General features: G+C 41.5%; 2 protein-coding genes across 2 annotated transcripts; both read left to right on the top strand.

The window, feature by feature from the left end:
* The first annotated feature begins 1,065 nt into the window (after window positions 1-1,065).
* Taf7 (TATA-box binding protein associated factor 7) lies at window positions 1,066-4,168 on the top strand. The gene is made up of 2 exons (XM_036204773.1): window positions 1,066-1,375; window positions 1,967-4,168. The coding sequence occupies exon 2, from the start codon at window positions 2,029-2,031 to the stop codon at window positions 3,052-3,054; it is 1,026 nt and encodes a 341-aa protein (XP_036060666.1). The 5' UTR covers window positions 1,066-1,375; window positions 1,967-2,028; the 3' UTR covers window positions 3,055-4,168.
* A 3,971-nt stretch (window positions 4,169-8,139) lies between these two features.
* Window positions 8,140-8,952, top strand: LOC118594685 (mitochondrial ornithine transporter 2-like). Its single transcript, XM_036204781.1, has one exon. It carries the CDS (start codon window positions 8,155-8,157, stop codon window positions 8,950-8,952), a length of 798 nt encoding a protein of 265 aa, XP_036060674.1. The 5' UTR covers window positions 8,140-8,154.
* The last annotated feature ends 10,067 nt before the right edge of the window (window positions 8,953-19,019 follow it).

Raw genomic sequence — 19,019 nt, 5'->3', positions numbered from 1 at the left:
AGTTGAAGGTTCCACCTAAGTAGGGCCTCAGAGACAGTGTATCAAATAATAACAATAAAAAAGGCTTCCATATTACACTTCAATTTTAACAGGCCCCCAGACCTTAGCACAACTGACTCCATGATGGCAGTACTATTCAGGCCATAAAACTCAGCATAAAGACAGTGCTACCTGCCAAAATGAAAACAAAGACCCAATTCATCCATGTCCATAGTTCTGGGAGAGTCTCCAAAAATGTACTAACCTTGCCTTTTGGCTTCTGTAGTTCCACGTCTAGCTAACTGTTTCTTGTTAACGGAAGCATGTCAAATCAGTACATAGTTTTTGTGCTTAAAAGCTTTCTATGAGAAAGACTTGGGACTACATTCGGATCCCAAACACCCAATGTAGTGGCTGGCCAGCTAATAAAGACTTTCTATTGGCTTAAGCCCACGTCCAAGAAGTCTTCTCTGGTGGAGATCCCACAACACAATCAGACCATTTGTGTTTCCGACAATTCTGTTCTAAATTAATCCGAGTCATTTTAAAAGCGTTTGTTTACATTTATAGCTATCAGACATATTAACAAAAGGACTCAAATCATCCTTGGTCCTCTGGAGCCCCACAAAATACAAATGAACCCAAAGGCTTAGTTCCCCTCAAGTCATCTTCATCATTAACACGGTTATACACTTAGCATTATATAGTGATCAGAAATATCGTCTCACTCCGTTGGTTTGGGTACTTGACATTTTAGTTTGTGATTAGTTCCCAAAGCTTGAAGAGGAGGCAGACTGGGTACACCCTGGGAAACAAAGATGCTTTCAGCAAGGACGCCCTTATCTCCGAAAATTCTCGTTAGACTAGAAACTGTCCCGCCCCACGACTCCATAAAAGTGCTGTCTTAGGTAGCAAACTTATGTCTTTCTCCTTGGAATCCTTAACTTTCATTTCCAAGCCACGGCTTTTCTGAAAACAGTAATTCTAATCCTGTACAGAGCAAGTTCTCGCGAGAGGACTACGTAATCGCGAGATTGCGTCCACGCGCACCGTGACGCTGGTATTTCCGGTAGTCAGCGCCGCGCGTCTACTTCCGGTTAGTGGCGGAGCGCCGTGAATCTGGCTTGTTTTCCGCGTGGAGGAGTGGAGAGCCGGGTCGGTCAGCTCCGGAGCTAGCTCCGTGTTTAGAGCGGCGGGCCGGCGACATTTCTCGCCGCGGGCCCCGAGCCCTTTCGTTGGTAGCGCGCAGCTCGCCGTGCGGGGCGGCTGAAAGCGCGGAGAAACCGAAAGGCAGACGCGCCGCTCCCCGCAGCTCCCGGCCGCTCCCCGCAGCTCCCGGCCGCTCCCCGCCGCTTTGCTCCGACCGCCGAAAGCTGTTTATAATCGCCGGTGGACTGTAAGTACCCGAGGCGAAGAGAGCTCACTGCACCCCGCTTTTTAAAAAAATAGCTTAATGGGGAGAATTTGTAGATTGATTGGGACTGCCTGCCAGACTTAACGTCTGTTCCTAAAATCCCTCCTCAGGCTCGGCGGTTTCCTTTGCTGTTGTTTTGTGCGGCAGCGGAATCTAGAGCCTCCCACTTGGTGTTGGATCTAGTCGACGGGTGAATTTAACGGGAAAAATGCCAGAGGGGCAGCATGTTTATAGATAAGGGAGGCTTAAGTAAAAAATAAGACAAAATAGACACTGGCGAGCCACTCAATTGCTGTTTTCCTTAGCACTCGTTAAGAATTTAAAATTAGAGGTTGGGGATTTAGCTCAGTGGTAGAGCACTTGCCTAACAAGCGCAAGGCCCTGGGTTCGAGCCTCAGCTAAAACAAAACAAAACAAAACAAATTCCCAAGAATTTAAAATTAGGGGTTGGGGATTTAGCTCAGTGGTAGAGCGCTTTCATAGCAAGCACAAGGCCCTGGGTTCGATCCTCAGCTCCAAAAAACAAACAAACAAAAATTATACTAACAATAGTGCCTTTTTTAACTGTTGTAGGAGCTGAAACTTTTTAAGTGCAGCAAGTATTTATTGGAGGAATAACTCACCAGGAATTAAAGATGAGTAAGAGCAAAGATGATGCACCTCATGAACTAGAGAGCCAGTTTATCTTACGATTGCCCCCAGAATATGCCTCTACTGTGAGGAGGGCAGTGCAGTCTGGACATGTCAATCTGAAAGACAGACTGACCATTGAGTTACACCCTGATGGGCGTCATGGAATTGTCAGAGTGGATCGTGTTCCATTGGCCTCAAAGTTGGTAGATTTGCCTTGTGTTATGGAAAGCTTGAAAACCATTGATAAAAAAACCTTTTACAAGACAGCAGATATCTGTCAGATGCTCGTAGCCACAGTAGATGGTGACCTTTACCCTCCTGTGGAGGAGCCAGTTGCCACTGCTGATCCCAAAGCAAGCAAGAAAAAAGATAAGGATAAAGAGAAAAAATTTGTTTGGAACCATGGAATTACTCTACCTCTAAAAAATGTCAGAAAGAGAAGGTTCCGGAAGACAGCCAAGAAGAAGTATATTGAATCTCCAGATGTGGAAAAGGAAGTGAAGCGGTTACTGAGTACAGATGCAGAAGCTGTCAGCACTCGTTGGGAGATAATCGCTGAAGATGAAACAAAGGAGACAGAGAATCAAGGCCTTGATATCTCCTCTCCAGGAATGTCTGGCCACAGGCAGGGCCACGATTCGCTGGAACATGATGAACTTCGAGAGATATTCAATGACCTCAGCAGCAGCAGTGAAGATGAAGAAGATGTAAACATCATTGACACCGAGGAAGATCTGGAGCGACAGCTACAAGACAAGCTCAATGAGTCAGATGAACAGCACCAAGAAAATGAAGGAACCAATCAACTGGTTATGGGTATCCAGAAACAGATTGATAACATGAAAGGCAAGCTTCAAGAGACCCAAGACAGGGCAAAGCGCCAAGAGGACCTCATCATGAAAGTAGAAAACCTGGCTCTCAAGAACAGGTTTCAGGCTGTTCTGGATGAACTCAAACAAAAGGAAGACAGGGAGAAAGAGCAGCTTAGCTCTTTGCAAGAAGAGCTAGACTCACTTCTAGAGAAGTGAGAATGTTGATTTCAGACCTTTAGACCGGTCAGCTTGAGAAAAATTGTTTTTCATAAGATCTCAAAATTGTTCTTATTTCCTATAATGCTAGGAGTTTTGTTGAATTTTGTTGGTTGTTTTTGGAAACGTTGTGCCAGGTTTTCATTCTTTATTAAGTAGGATATATGTATAGGCTGACATAAGGAAGTTTTAAGTAGCTTTAATCACTTTACTATAGGACTTTATTACTATTTGTCTCTTTTCCAGAAGTGTTTATTCCTGTTCATTGGTGCTAAGATCAGTAAGAAGCTAGCCTACAGGCAGTGAAGTTAGTTCATGTTATTATTTTTTTTTAAATTTTTTAAGTACATGTATACAGTAGCTATTTTATTAGCTACTCAGCAAGTTTCCATGTATAGAAATGAAGGTTATTTCATAAAGTTGTTTCTTGCACAATAAAAGCTACTGTTCACATTATAATGTTTACCTTGTTCTGTGACTAGTGAGAGTTGAGGTGGATTCATGGAGTTTAATGACTGAATGGTGTGGTCATGTTTTGTAGATAAAGATACATGCTGTTGTTCTTTTCTATTTTCAGAAAAAGGAATACACGGGGTAGGAAATGGAGAAATTCATCTTTGCATTATATTAAGGTTCAGAGCCACCTTGAGGTTTGAGAACACTGGGGTCCAGAGCCTTCTTAAACTATCCTAGTTTTCATTAAGCACTAAGGTTGTCTGTGTAAAGTACAGGAGTCAGCAAAACAATGGTTATCAGATAAACCATTCTGCCTGTTTAGATTAAGATTACATTTCTGTACAATTTAATTGCTATAGTTATTTAATAGACTGTTGCATGTTCCTGTTATTAATATTTCCCATTATGAAAGGCTGTGTTCTGGCCTAGTATTTTAAATTTTCATACATATAATTTTCACTTTCTCTGAAGCATTTAATGTTTCACAATTGAGAGGGGTATTTTTAGAAAACAAGTCAAACTGATAAGGAGCATAGTTAAAATTAGTTTGTGTCAGATTGGTTTGTAAAACTTCAGTTTGAAAATACTTGATAAAACAAAGCTTAAATTTTCTATTTGTCAGGATTTATTAGTGGTAAAGTGTGGAAAAATCAATTATTTAGACTTCAAGTCCAGCATCAAAGTTCTTTCTTTTTTTTTTTGTTTTTGTTTTTTGAGACAGGGTTTTTTCTCTGTGTAGCTTTGGTGCCTTTCCCGGATCTCGCTCTGTAGGCTACACTGGCCTTGAATTTACAGAGATTTGCTTGGTTCTGCCTCCTGAGTGCTGGGATTAAAGGTGTGCACCACCGCTGCCTGGCCAGGATCAAATTTCTTGATACTTAGAGGTTTCACATCTGGTCATTTATCCTTTACCAAAACATTTTCAGAAGCTCACGACTGCAGTGCAGATGAAGAAAGATTTAATATCTGGCTTTAGAGTCTTACTTTTTTTTTTTTTTTTTTCAAGACAATGTTTCTCTGTGTTTCCTGGTTGTCCCGGAACTTGCTCTGTAGACCAGGCTGGCCTTGAATTCACAGAGATCCTCTGCCTCTGCATCCCAAAGGCTGGGATTAAAGACATTGTGCCATAGAGTATTTCTTAAGGTCAGAAAATAATGTTTTCTTAATGAAGTGGTAGGTGAAAAAATCTAAGTATATCTAAGGTTTTTTACCATGCCTAAAGAATTGGTACTGAGAAGATAGAGTATTTGACCACTTTTTACTAAAATCTGGATACAGGTAAGACTTGAAGGCCATTAGTGTTTGAAAGGAAGGATGCTGGATGCACCTTTTTTTTTTTGTTTTAATTAACAAAAGACACCACTGTTGTGCAATTATTAGCTCTACTTGGATTCTCAGATCTGTACTTTGAGTCTGATATGAACTTCAGATTTAATATATTCAACCGTGTCCTGGAAATACTTAAAAGCAGGCCCTTGGCAAGCCAAGTGTGTGTGTTCAAAATGGAAATCACTCCACCCCTTTCACGGAGAACTTGCCCTTCTGTTTTGCTTCTGCCAGCTGCCGCAGCTGCTGAAGCCCCAGACGAGAGCCTTGACAGCTCCACGTCAAGGCATGCCTGTGTTTCCCTATGGGTCAGTGATTTTGTTAGGTGATTTAATTTGAGCATAATCTGTTTGCTTCAATTTTCTTACCTTTGAAATGTAGGTGGTAGTATTACCAGCCTCACAGGGCTATTGGGTTATGACTTAAATCATATGACAGATGTACTTAGAACAATACTTGGAATATGGTGAGTGAACAATGAACAGAAAAACATTCCCATTCACTAGACTGGATCATACTAGTTAAACAGTCTCTTGAATTAAAGAGGAGTTGAAATGAAAGTAGAGTGTTTACAAAGAAACTTTTTGACTCACTGTGTAGCCTACCTAGGCTGGCCTTGAACTCAGTTCTCCTGACACTGTCAAGTGCTGGGATTACAGGTGTGTATGATCAGGCCTGGCTTAGGAAATAGCTGTTTTAATTAGGGTTTGATTCAGATTCCACAGAGGTTCTAAAGCAAAGCTTATAGTTTGGAAAGTTTGCTTCAAATATCTGCAACATAAAAGCTGACTTAGCTTATTATTGTAGCTTTATTGTTTGTTTCTGGGCACCTTTGATTTAATATTAAAAAGTGGCATAATGAATGATTATCTGTCACATAAATTTTACAAGCTAAAGACTTAAGAGTGGGATCCAAATCTTGCATTATCGTGAAAGAGTCACTTTTCTCATGCATCTCTTGGATAAAATGTATGGTATGGAGCTGAACATTTTTCAGGGTTTCTGGGTTCATGAACAAGTGCTTTTTTCCTGTGTGTGTGTGCGCGCGCGTGTGTGCGCGCACGCAATCACTATATCACTGAACTGCATACAGGTCTTGCCCCCATGGACAAATTTTGAAGACTTTAAAAAGAAATAATGCTTTAAAATAGTAAGGAAGATTCCCTATAAACAAGTAATTTAGAGATTCTACAAAAAAGCAGCACCCTCTCATACCAATTTCCTAGAATAATTAACATTACAAGATGTATTATGTATTATCCCATGCCTTTATTTGATGTGTATATAACAGATTACACTTACGTAGTTTTTAATGCAAAAATTATGGTTTTGTTATATAGACCCTTTAGAAACTAAAAATGTCTTTTGATTAATCCTACTCTCTGCCCAGACATAGAAAGAACCTGGATTCTGGATTTAATACAGTGCACTGGGAATATGATAAGCCAGAGGCAGCTCCTGGCAAAGCCTCCACTTAACATCAAAGGGACAGGGCCTAGTTCATCCTTTGGTCTTCCCGTAGCAAAAAATGATCGACCGAGTTCATAGCCCCCAAATTAGAAGAAATAGCCAGGTATTGTCTAAAAATATGAGTAAACTTACTAATGTGTGAATGAGTATCTTCACAATAGAGTTTCTTTCTCATGCTATCCACTACTGATTGTTACTAGCTGTAAAGATAGGAGCTCATTAAAGTCTGTACTCAGAGCTGTCATGCCTATCCTATGAAGTCAGGTAACTTCCCCCCATCTCACAGAGAACAGAAAGTTTATTTTTCTGTGTAAATTGAACCAACAAAGGCCCCATCCCAAAACAGGCACACATTAAGTGTAAATGAGGTGAACAGCAGCTGAAAAGGAATTGAGTGCAAGCCTATATGTATTTACTATAGGGACCCTGTTAAGTCAGTGTTTAGGTATATACACACAGTTGAGATTAGATGATTAGGAGCTGGAGAGATGGCTGATGGGTAGGAGCACTTGGTGGAGGACCCAGGTTGGGTTCCCAGCACGCAGGTGCTGGCTCACAACCAATTGTAAGTTCAGTTCCAGGGGATCCAACCCTCTCCTGACGTTCATGGGCACTAGGCACGCAGTGGTGCACATACATGCAATCAAAACATTCATAAAATAAATCTTTAAAGAAAGATGATTGTCTAAAGAAAAGTTAAATCAGAAAAGAATTCCCAATGTTGGCAGTTGGACATTCTCCAAAGAAAAGGCCAGGTTATCTACTGGGGAAAAAAAGCCTGTCTTACTTAGCATGCACAATCTGATCTTTAATGCCTCACTTTTTGTTTTTCAGACAGGGTCTCTATGTAGCTAGCCCAGGCTGTTTTGGAACTGGCTCTGTATACCAGGCTGGCCTTGGACTCAGAACTGCCTGTCTCTCCCTGGGGTTAAAGGCATGTGCCATTACCCTGGTAAAAGTATCACTTTTAAATACAGTCTGGGAAAGCTAAATGAAAGAAACTTTTCAGCACACAGTTTGACTCCAGATTTGGTCTCACCTCCAAAATCTTTTGTCTGTACAACTCAGATTCCCACCTCTCCTGCTCCCAAAGAAGAGAGAAGAGCATTTGGCTAGAGATGTTTTGTTTTGTGCCATGGACTCAAACGTAACAGTTCCCAAATATTTTATCTTCATTTTTGAGGCAGAGTTTCGCTATGTATCCCCTACTGGCTTCAAACTCACAAAACCTGCCTCTGCTTCCTGAATGCTGGAGTTAAAGGTGTGGTTCCTTATGCATGGCCGGTCTTCTCTATTTTAAATCTCTTTTTCGGTAGGCTGTGCCCATTAAATCCAGACTAGATTAACTGAGAGCACCTCCCCCGCCCCCCCCCCCCCCCCCCCCCGTGTCATTTTGTGTGGTAAGAAACTGGGAAATCTGGCCCCTAAAGGGGGAAACGTCTACCCAGCTATGCACCGCTCTACCACTGACCTACACCCCCAGCCCCAGCAAAGAGTTTACTTGTGCGTATTTATGGGAGAAGTGTCCCTGAAGCATTCTGCCTCCACCCACGCGGACAGTGGGGCACTGGTGGATGCACGTGGCCGGGGGTTATTCCCAAGCGGCTGGGGAGTGCAGCGGTCCGTGGCTTTGGGTTGAGTGGCCTGGGCTGGGAGACTGAGACACAGAGCCTGCAGCAGCCAGCCGTGGGAGCCCACGGTCACTTGCCTTCTGATGACACCCACAGAGAGGCGGACGAACATGAAATCCATCCTGCCGTCCAAGCCGCCATAGACCTCATTGCGGGCGGCGCTGGGGGCTCAGCGTGTGTGCTGACAGGGCAGCCCTTGGACACCATCAAAGTGAAGATGCAGACATTCCCCAACATGTACAAAGGCCTCGCCGACTGCTTCCTAAGGACCTATAACCAAGTGGGCTTCCAGGGTTTATACAGGGGAACCAGTCCTGCACTGCTAGCCTACGTTGCCCAGAGCTCTGTCCTATTCATGTGCTACGGCTTCTGCCAACAGTTTGTCAGGAAAGTGGCCGGAGTGGATCAGAGCGCAGAGCTGGACGACTTTCAGACTGCCACGGCTGGGTCACTGGCCTCCGCCTTCGCGGCGCTGGCCCTCTGCCCCACTGAACTTGTGAAGTGCCGGCTCCAGACCATGTATGAGATGAAGATGTCAGGGAAGACAGCACAAAGCTATAGCACAATTTGGTCTATGGTTAAGAGTATCTTCATGAAGGATGGTCTCTTAGGCTTCTATCATGGGCTTCCCACCACTCTGTTTCAGGAAGTACCTGGCTATTTCTTCTACTTTGGGGGCTATGAACTCGGTCGATCATTTTTTGCTGCGGGAAGACCAAAGGATGAACTAGGCCCTGTCCCTTTGATGTTAAGTGGAGGCTTTGCCGGGATCTGCCTCTGGCTTATCATATTCCCAGTGGACTGTATTAAATCCAGAATCCAGGTTCTTTCTATGTCTGGGCAGCGAGTAGGATTAATCAAAACCTTTCTAAGTGTCGTGAGAAATGAAGGAATCTTAGCCTTGTATTCTGGAATGAAAGCCACTCTTATCCGAGCTATCCCTTCCAATGCTGCGCTGTTTCTGGTGTATGAATACAGCAGGAAGATGATGATGGACATTGCAGAAAAATACTGAAGTGTCTTGATGAAACGTCTAAGCACATGAGTGTGAGGACCACGGTTCTAAATATCAAAGAGTTCAAGACCAACATGGAGTTGTCTTTGACTGGGAATTTTGGGGTTGTCCTTCCTTCCTCCAAAACTCAAACTTGGTAGAGAAATCTTTATAACCTATGGTTTCTTTCCACAACCACACTGAAATAGAAAAAAAAAAAAATCACTGCTTTTGCTGGTGGTGGGATCTGCAGGGTGAACCCAAGAGCCTATGTACTTCAAGGTTATCGGGGCTGCTTCATAAACCTATGTAACATCTTGAATGGCCACGTGTTGTAAGTGAAACCTAGTTTGGTTCCCTGTTTAGTGTCAAGTATCATCACAACATCTAGAGCTGATCATTTTTCATGAATATAGGTATTGCTTAATCCATTCAAGATGTGGGTTGTAGTTTAAAATCTGTTTAATATGCACCACACTAGGCTGTTTTGAAAGTCTTTATGTGACAAACAAAGCATTCGTGTTGATTTCTGAGAAGAGAATGTACCTGTATATCAGCATGGCTTCCACATTCTTGAGTAAAATTTCAGAGTAGGCATCCTGGATTTTCTACTCCAGTCTTAAATAGTGTGGTTCATTTTCAAAGTGTGGTTACAATTCTACACCACAATAGTACTGTTAGGTGGGGCCTTGGGTATTAGGCCTTTGGGAAGGGGTGTGACCTTTATTGGCACTCCTTTCCTCTCTTCTCTTCCAAAGAAGCCAGGCTTTAGATTGAGGAAAGAGATAAAGGCATGGGGCCATGAAACTGCGCTTAGATGAGCCATGTAGATCAGTAGTCTCAACCTGTTGGTCCCTTGACCCTTGCGTGTGTGTGTGTGGGGGGAGTGTTGAACAACCCTTTCACAGGGGTTGCATATCAGATATTTACATTACAATTCATAACAGTACCAAAATTACAGTTAGGAAGTAGCAACAAAAATAAATTTATGGTTTGGGGTCACCATGACCTGGGGAACTGTATTAAAGAGTTGCAGCATTAGGAAGGCTGAAAACCACTGATGTAGATGAAGACAGTTCTAATTTGCTCTCAGCCTCTGGGTCCTGGCCTGGGCAGGAGTTCACAGTGTTGTATTGGCTCATTCAGGGATTGTTGATTCACTTTAGGTCATTCAGTGTTGTCTGTACCATCTCCCATTCTTCCAGGAAACAGAAAGTACAAAAACCAAGGAAAGGTTTTGCTCTATTTGGTGACAGAGTGAGAGTCCCCATGGGTCATGCTATCTCTTAGCCAGGACTAGTGTGAACTTTGTGCTATCATTCCACAGTAAACTGTGAAAGAGGTGAATCACTCTCGAAGGTCACCTTGGGTCCATAACTATTTGCAGTAATTTCAGTGTCACAGCTTTCTAAATGTGGTGCTGGTGGTCAGTGAACTTTAATGACTAGATGTCACAATATAAAACAATGAACCATAAGATAAGTGGTTTTACTCAACTACATGTATGCATTTAAGCACAGACAGTATCTCCCAACAAAACCTCCAAATATACCAAAACAAGATGAAAGCCTCCCTCCCCCAAATTATAATTCTACTTACCCTCAGTAGACTTGGAATTAAACAGCTTGTTCCTGGGATGTATGCTTTTAGAAAGTCATTCTGGGTTTTTTTTTTTGGCTTTATTAATTAATTAATTAATTTATTTATTTAGCATAGTGTTCTGACTGCAAATATAGCTGCAGGCTAGAAGAGGGCACCACCACTGCCCAGCTTCTAATACAACACTATTAAACAGTCTTTTATTTCTTGTTTATTCTCAAGATTTCATATTAATATCAATACCACATATAAAACACTCCAACTTTTAAAAGCCCCATAATCTTTAAACATTCAAATACTCTGAAAGTTTAGTCTCTGGGCTGGAGAGATGGTTCAATGGTTAAATGCACTTGAAGAAGTCCTGGGCTCAGTTCTTAATACATCAATGATTTCTCACAACTGTCTGTAACTCTAGTTCCAGAGGCTCCAATATCTCCTCTGGCCTCATATGGTTCACATACATACACTCAGACATGCACTTATACAGATAATGAAATAAATAAATATTTAAAAAGTTCAAGCTTTATAACATCTAATGTCTCTCAATAGTGGGTTCCTGTAAAATTAAAAAAGTTAAATAATACTTTTCTACTACAAGAGGGAAGAACCAGGGTGTAGCTGTAAGTTTTCTCTGGTCCCACCAGGCCCCATGGTCTCACAGCTACTTATAAAATAATCATTCAGAGGCTTAATATTAATTACCAATAGTATGGCCTATGGCAGGCTTCTTGATAGCTAGTTCATATCTTAAATCAACCCGTTTCTATTAATCTATAAGCTGCCAGGTGGCCATGGCATTTTGTTCTTGGGCAGCAGGCTGGCGTCTCTCTCTTTACTCTCCTTTCTCCTTTTCCTGTCTTTCTTGGATTTTCCTACCTGGCTCCATCCTGCCCTGCCATAGGTCAATGCAGCTTTATTTATTAACCAATCAGAACAACACATATTCACAACATACAGAAAGACATCCCACAGCACTTCCCCTTTCCTGTCTAATTGAAAAGGAAGGTTTTAATTTTAACATAGTAAAATTATATATAACAAACCAGTTATCAAACAAGATTATAGTTATAATATCTAGTCTATTTATATTTGGCAAAATTAAAAAATATTCTATCATCTATCATATTTTTGTGAGTCTAAAGCTTTATATGTAGCATGAATCTTAAAAGTTCTTATTAATAAAAACAAACCCAAGGCCAGTTATTGGGGTGAATGCTGGAAGATCAGAGAAGCAGAACAAGCAACAGTTACCTCACCTCGCCAGTTCCTCAGCTGATCCTGTATCCTCAGACTGGAAGCCTCTGATTCCTCATCCAGAATGAATCTCAGCTGAACAGTTGCTCAAAAGCCTAAAAGCTTAACCAGCTAAATAATTCTAGTTTCTGATCTTTACGCCTTATGTATCTTTCTGCTTTCTGCCATCACTCCCTGGGATTAAAGGCTCATTTCTTGGGATTAAAGGCATTTGTCACCATGCCTGGCTGTTTCCAATGTCACAGAGATCCAGAGGGATTTCTGCCTCGGAATGCTAGGATTAAAGGCGTGTGTGACCACTGCCTATCCTCTATGTTTAATATTGTGGCGTCCTGTTCTCTGACCCCAGATAAGTTTATTGGCGTGCACCACCACAAGATCTAATTTATCTAAACATGACTAAGGAAAGCTATAATTATAACTCTCTCAACTGCATCAAAGATCCCAGAAGGATATAATATTACTTAAGTAAACAGGAAGTGCATTGTAAGCAGCTTCCAAAAATCTAGAATGACAGAGACACCTGGCTGCCTGAACAGTCACCTAAAGTTCCTCTGCAATGTTTGGGCACTATCTTCAGCCCATAGGCCTAGAGTTTCTCAGTTGCTTCTCCCTGTGTCCTGCAGAATGTCTGGCAGTCTTCTCTGTGAAGCAGGAACCTGAAGGACCACCTCACCTTGTTTTGGCAAAATTTAGTGGTAATTTTTTCCATGGGTCCTGCATATCTAGTTGATCCAACATTTTGTCAAGCAGTCCAGGCAACAACAGCTTCTTACCCAAATGGCTAATTTTTGCCATAAGGAAAGCAAACTCCATATGGAGTTTTTTTCGACATCCATCATTTTTCTTGAAGTAAGTTAGTGCTGCCAGGAGCAGATGTGTCTCATTGTCCAGAAAATTTAAGTTTTAAAAACATTTTAAATGCCATATTCTGTTGGTCTTTGAAGTGTTTGAAGATTACCTAATTGAAATACATCTATGAATACCTAGAAAACTTAACTAACATGACTATAAGTATGATTATCATATATGACTAATTATTAATCTATATTTCTTAATTATACATTACAATTTCAAATGAGTTGCATAAACATAATACATTAAACAAGAGTAGAAATATATATATATATATATATATATATAGTATAACAAAATCAACTTTAAATTTGTATTAATAAACTAAAATACATAGCAATGTCTTTTTAAATTATATTTGTGTTTTAATTTCACATATCAGCCATAGGTTCCCCTGTCCTCCCCCCTCCCGCCCCTTCTCCCACCTTCCCCCCAGCCTCTCCCCTCCAATCCCATCAGAAGCGAACTTCTGCCAACCGGGGTTCCCGCATTGCGCTGTAAGTCTGTATTTAAGACCTTCTCCCTCCTTCAATAAACGGCATTCGAAATTCAAAAAAAAAAAGAAGAAGAGGGGATCAAGATCATGATGGGGAAACCCACAGAGACAGCTGACTGGTCCTAGTTGGAGCTCACTGACTCTGGACTGACAGCTCGGGAACCTGCATGGGACTGAACTAGGCCCACTGAATGTGGGTGACAGCTGTGTGGCTTGATCTGTTTGTGGGGTCCCTGGCAGCAGGACCAGGACTTATCCCAGGTGCATGAACTGGCTTATTGGAGCCCATTCCCTGTGGTGGGATACCTTGCTCAGCTTTGATACAATGGGGAGGGGCTAGGCTCTCCTTCAACTTGGTATGCCAGACTTTGTTGTCTACCATGGGAGGCCTTACCCACTCTGAGGAGTGGATGGGGGTAGAGTGTGAGGGAGGTGAGGTGGGAGAAAGGGAGGGAGGGGGAACTGGGGTTGGTATGTAAAATGGAAAAATTTTTAATAAATAAACATATTTAATAATGAGTAAAAAAAGAAAAATGAAAAAAAAAAAGATTTGTGTTACACCAAGGCTGAGCAGGGAGGAGGGGACTGGACCTGCCTCAACTGAATCTACCAGGCTGGGCTGACTCCCCAGGGGAGACTTTGCCTTGGAGGAGGTGGGAATGGGGGGTGGATTGGGGAGTGGAAGGCTGGGGGGTGGAAGGAGGGAGGACAGGGGAATCAGTGGCTGATATGTAAAATTAAATTAATTGTAAAATAAAAATATTTTAAAAAATAAAAAAATAAACTAAAATACATAGCAATGTCTTTTTAAAATTATATTTGTGTTTTAATTTTACACATCAGCCATGGGTTCCCCTGTCCTCCCCCTCCTGCCCCCACCCCTACCTTCCCCCCATCCCCTCCCCCCATTCCCATCTCCTCCAGGGCCAAGACTTCCCTGGGGATTCATTTAAACTTGGTGGATTCAGTACAGGCAGGTCCAGTCCCCTCCTTCCAGGCTGAGCAAAGTGTCCCTGTGTAAGCCCAAGGTTCCAAACAGCCAGCTCATGCACTAAGGACAGGTCCAGGTCCCACTGCCTGGGTGCCTCCCAAACAGTTCAAGCTATTCAATTGTCTCACTTATCCAGAGGGCCTATTCCAGTTGGGGGTTCCACAGCTTTTGGTTCATAATTCATGTGTTTCCATTAGTTTGGCTATTTGTCCCTGTGCTTTTTCCAATCCTGGTCTCAACAATTCACACTCTTACAATCCCTCCTCTTTCTCGATAATTGGACTCCTCCAGGTTTTTTTTTTTTTTTTTTTTTTTTTTTCCAGAGCTGAGGATCGAACCCAGGGCCTTGCACTTGCTAGGCAAGCATTCTACCACTGAGCTAAATCTCTGAATACATAGCAATGTAAAAAACATTTTAAACAAGTTGTTGCTCTTTAAAAGTAGATCCAATAATCTACCCTTTTCATCCTATCATAGCTACACAGTTATCAAAGCAAAGCAAAACCAAACTCCAATATGTAACAGTTTAATTGCCTGATGTCTGAGACTCATGACCTTCTGGGTTCCAAAGGACTCATGTATTGGTGAAATTATTAAGGCTACTCCACATAGTTAAAAGGAGGTTTATTTTGTGGGGGGTAACTTACAAATGAAGGGATAGGTTGTAGGGTCTGGCAAAGGTATGGCGCAGTCCGGCGGTATTCTCTGGAGAACTCTGCTCGCTTGGTCTACCTCCTCGTCCACCGTCCTAGAACCAAGAGAGACCTCTTCTCTCGATCCTGGGTCTTCCACTTCCTCCTCCGCCCCGCCTTGTGGGCGTGACCATTACCGAAGCCTCAGTGGGGGTTGGAACTTCCAGGCCAATGCTGGGATGGCTACCCACTACACTCATATAGTTTCACTTCTCCAGTTCTGCCATCCACATCACACATATCTTGTCTTATAGACTCAGCCAGCTCCCCTCTACATTTGCTGCTGTCCTTGACTGTCATTTCATAGTCCTGCTATCTCCAATATTATGAGGTCTCCATTACAACCTTACTAATAGCTTCTCTGGGCTGTCTTCAGGAACTTTGATCCTGCTGTATGCTGCAAGCTTCAACTTCTCTCCATGACCCCTTTCATCCTGGGGTTTCTACTGCAACTGATGCTTTACTTTCACTAAAATATTCTCTCATTATACCAAGGTTCAGCTGATTCCCATGATCTATTAAAAACAGTACCATGTTTTTACACACCACCCAATTCAGCTGCGAGCATGAGACGCAGCCTTGGCTCCCTCTAGATCACAGTTCTGAGTGCTAACCCTAAGGAAATACTTCCCAAATTGCAGCTCAATGACACTGGTATTTTATTTTGTCTCGTGCAGTAAAGCTATATTTTGTACAAGAAAAGTAACATGAAGTTAATAATGGTGAAGGCAATCTGATGTAGAAAACCATCTATCTAGCAGCCAACTCTGACCTAGCTCAATGGTAGAGAATGTGCCTAGCAAGCGCAAGGCCCTGGGTTCGAGCCTCAGCTCAAAAAAAAAAAAAAAGATGTTTCAAGCTCTTGCAGTCTTTATTTAGACAAACCAATGGAAATAAAATCAGCATCAGGATTTTACCTAGCTTCAGCTCTCATGGCTTATATATTTCACTTTCTTTCTTTCTTTTTTTTTTTGCTGGAGCTGAGGACGGAACCCAGGGCCTTGTGTTTGCTAAGGAAGCGCTCTACCACTGAGCTAAATCCCCAACCCCTATATTTCACTTTCTTAAAGATTCATCTATGCAATAGAAGGCAGATTTTCTTTTTAAATAATAAAATGTAATAAGATAAAAAACACTTAACACATTGGAATTGGAAAAAACAAACAGAAGGAAAAGAGCCCGAAGGAAAGCATAAGAATCAGAGACCAACACACTTGTTCACATAAGAGACCCTAAAAATTACATGGGGAAACTCCTGCAGTTGACAAACACTTTCAGAAAAGTAGCTGAATACAAAATTAACTCACAAAAATCAATAGCTCTCCTATATACAAATGAAAAACAGTCTGAGAAAGAAATCATGGAAACAACATCTTTTGCAATAGCCAAAAATAATGTAAAATTACTCGGGATAACTCTAACCAAGCAAGTGAAAGATTCATATAATAAAAACTTTAAGACATTGAAAGCAGAAATTGAGTAGGATATCAGAAGATGGAAAGATCTCTCATGCTCATCGATTGATAGGATTAACAGGGAAAATGGCCATCCTACCAAACACAATCTACTGATTCAATGTTATCTTATTAAAATTCCAACATGTTTCTTCACAGATCTTGAAAGGGTAGTCTTCAGAGTCATATGGAAACAAACAAACAACACCCAGGATAACTAAAACAATCCTGTGTAATAAAATGACTCCTGGAAGTACCACCATCCCCAATGTGAGGTTGCACTAACAAGTATAGTAAAAACCAGAATGATATTGGAACAAAAATAGACACATTACTTGATGGAATTGAAGACCCAAACATAAATCCACACACCTATGCACACCTGAGTTTTAATAAAGATGCCATAAATACATACTGGAAAAAGGATAGCATCTTCAACAAATGGTGCTGGTCAAATTGCATGATTGCACATAGAATCCAATTGGGTACACACTTTTCACCCTGCATAAAACTTAATTTCAAGCAGATCAAAGACTTCAAGATAAAACCAAATACACTGAACCTGATAGAAGAGAATGTGGGAAATAGCCTTGAACTCATTGGCACTGGAAAAGACTTTCTGAACAGAATACCATGAGCATAGGCACTATAAGATCAAAAATTACTAAATGGACCTTATGAAACTGAAAAGCTTCTTTCTGCATGTTAAAGACACTGCCATTTGGACTAAGCAGAAGCCTTCAGAATGGGAAAATATCTTTATTAACTACACATCTGATAGAGAACTAATATCTAAAATATATAAAGAAATCAAGAAACTAGATGCGGTGGTTTGAAAGAAAATGGCCTCATATATGCTCAAGGTCTCATTTATGCTCAAGATACCACCCAGTTTCTCAGACCACTTCCTGTTGTCTTTGAATCAAGATGTAGGACTCTCAGTTATTTTTCCAGAACCATGTCTGCCTGCATGCCTCCATGTTGCACTATGACAATGGACTAAACCTCTGAAAAATGTCAGCCACCTCAATTAAATGTTTTTCTTTGTAAGGGTTGCCGAAGTCATGGTGTCTCTTCACAGCAATAGAAACCCTAAGACAAAAGTTGGTACCAGTCATAGGCCTGACCATGTTTTTGTTTAGAGGAATTTAGATTTTTGTACTTTGGGTTAGGAAAGTAATGGAATGCTTTAAGCACTGCTTAATGGGCCATACTAGTAGGGGCATAGAAGACAATGGTGCTGAGTATGCTTTGAAATGTGAGGTTTGAGAGGAGAGGAATTTTTAATATGTTGCCTAGAGATCATTCTTGGGATATTTTGGTGAAGAATGTGGCTTCTTTTTATTCTTGTCTGAAGAGTCTGCCTGAGGCTAAATTGGGGGAGATTTGGATTAATTCTGCTGGCAAAGGAAATCTTTGCTAGTATAGCCTAGCATAGACCCTGCTGTATGGTTACTAGTGTTCATGCTTATAAAGATTTATAATAAAAAGGAACAAGCTGAGGAAAGCCAAGAAGTAGAATGGACCTACGTAAGTTCTGTGTTCAAGGAGATAAACAAATTAAGAAATGGAATAAAGGAAGTGGTGACCTCAGGGCAAGATCCCACGCAGCTAAATTTTCAACTTGAAAAGGAATTAAAGAAAAGCTTAGATCAGGGTATGGTGGTGCACACATTTAATCCCGGCCCTTGGAAGACAGAGGTAGGCAGGTCTCTGAATTTGAGGACAGCCTGATCTACTCAGCAAGTTCCAGGACAGCCAAGCTTAGGCAGTGAAGGTAATCATTGAAAGTAGAAAGCTGGTGAAGTTGTAATTGAGCAAGGTACCATGTTCCAGCCCCAGCAAGCAAAAGAACTTAGCAGCTTTGGTCACATGGTTCTGGCTTTAGAGTTAAGAAGAAAGGGGTTATGGAATTTGCCTCCACTACTAAGATAAACTACTGAGACCAGCCATGTGTCAGGGGTGTCCTTGAATGGAGGCCTAGAAAGGTCATTTAATAAACAAGTGAAGGTGAAACCTGGATTGCCTTGGAGACCTCAGAATGTTAGAGATGCCAGAGTCAAGGCATACTTGCCAAGGAAAGTTGCTAACATGGAGTGAAACCAGTCCAAGAGAAAGAAGTATGATATAGTCAACAAAGTTGAAATGAATTGGAGATCTGAAGAGCATTTTGACATTAGACATGGAGATGCAGAGTTTGGAGTTTGCTCAGCTGGTTTTAGGTCTTGCTTTGGTTCAGTATTTCCTTATTATGCTCCCCTCCCTGCATTTTGGAATGGTAATGTATATCCTGTGCCATTATATTTTGGAAGTATGCGATCTGCTTTTTTATTTTGATTTTTACAGGGGATTACATTTAAGGTATTGCATGACTCTCAGAAGGAACTTCAAACTTCAGAGTTTTAAGTAAGTTTGAAACTGTTATAGACTACAGGGACTTTTGAAATTGGACTGAGTGCATTTTTTACCTTATGATGTGGCTACAAGCCTTTGGGGGCCAGGGAGTGGAATGTGGTGGTTTGAAAGAAAATGGCCCCCAAAGGGAATGGCATTATTAGTAGGTATGGCTTTGTTGGAGTAAGTATAACCTTGGAGGAAGTGTGTCACTGTGGAGGCAGGCTTTGAGGTCTCATATATGCTCAAGATACCACTCAGTGTCTCTGACCACTTCTTGTTGCCTGCAAGTCAAGATGCAGGACTTTCAGCTACTTCTCCAGAACAATGTCTGCCTGCATGCCACCATATTG

The sequence above is a fragment of the Onychomys torridus genome, chromosome 13, assembly GCF_903995425.1.
Source record: "Onychomys torridus chromosome 13, mOncTor1.1, whole genome shotgun sequence".
Taxonomy (NCBI): Eukaryota; Metazoa; Chordata; class Mammalia; order Rodentia; family Cricetidae; genus Onychomys; species Onychomys torridus.
This window is presented reverse-complemented; position numbering and strand designations above follow the sequence as displayed.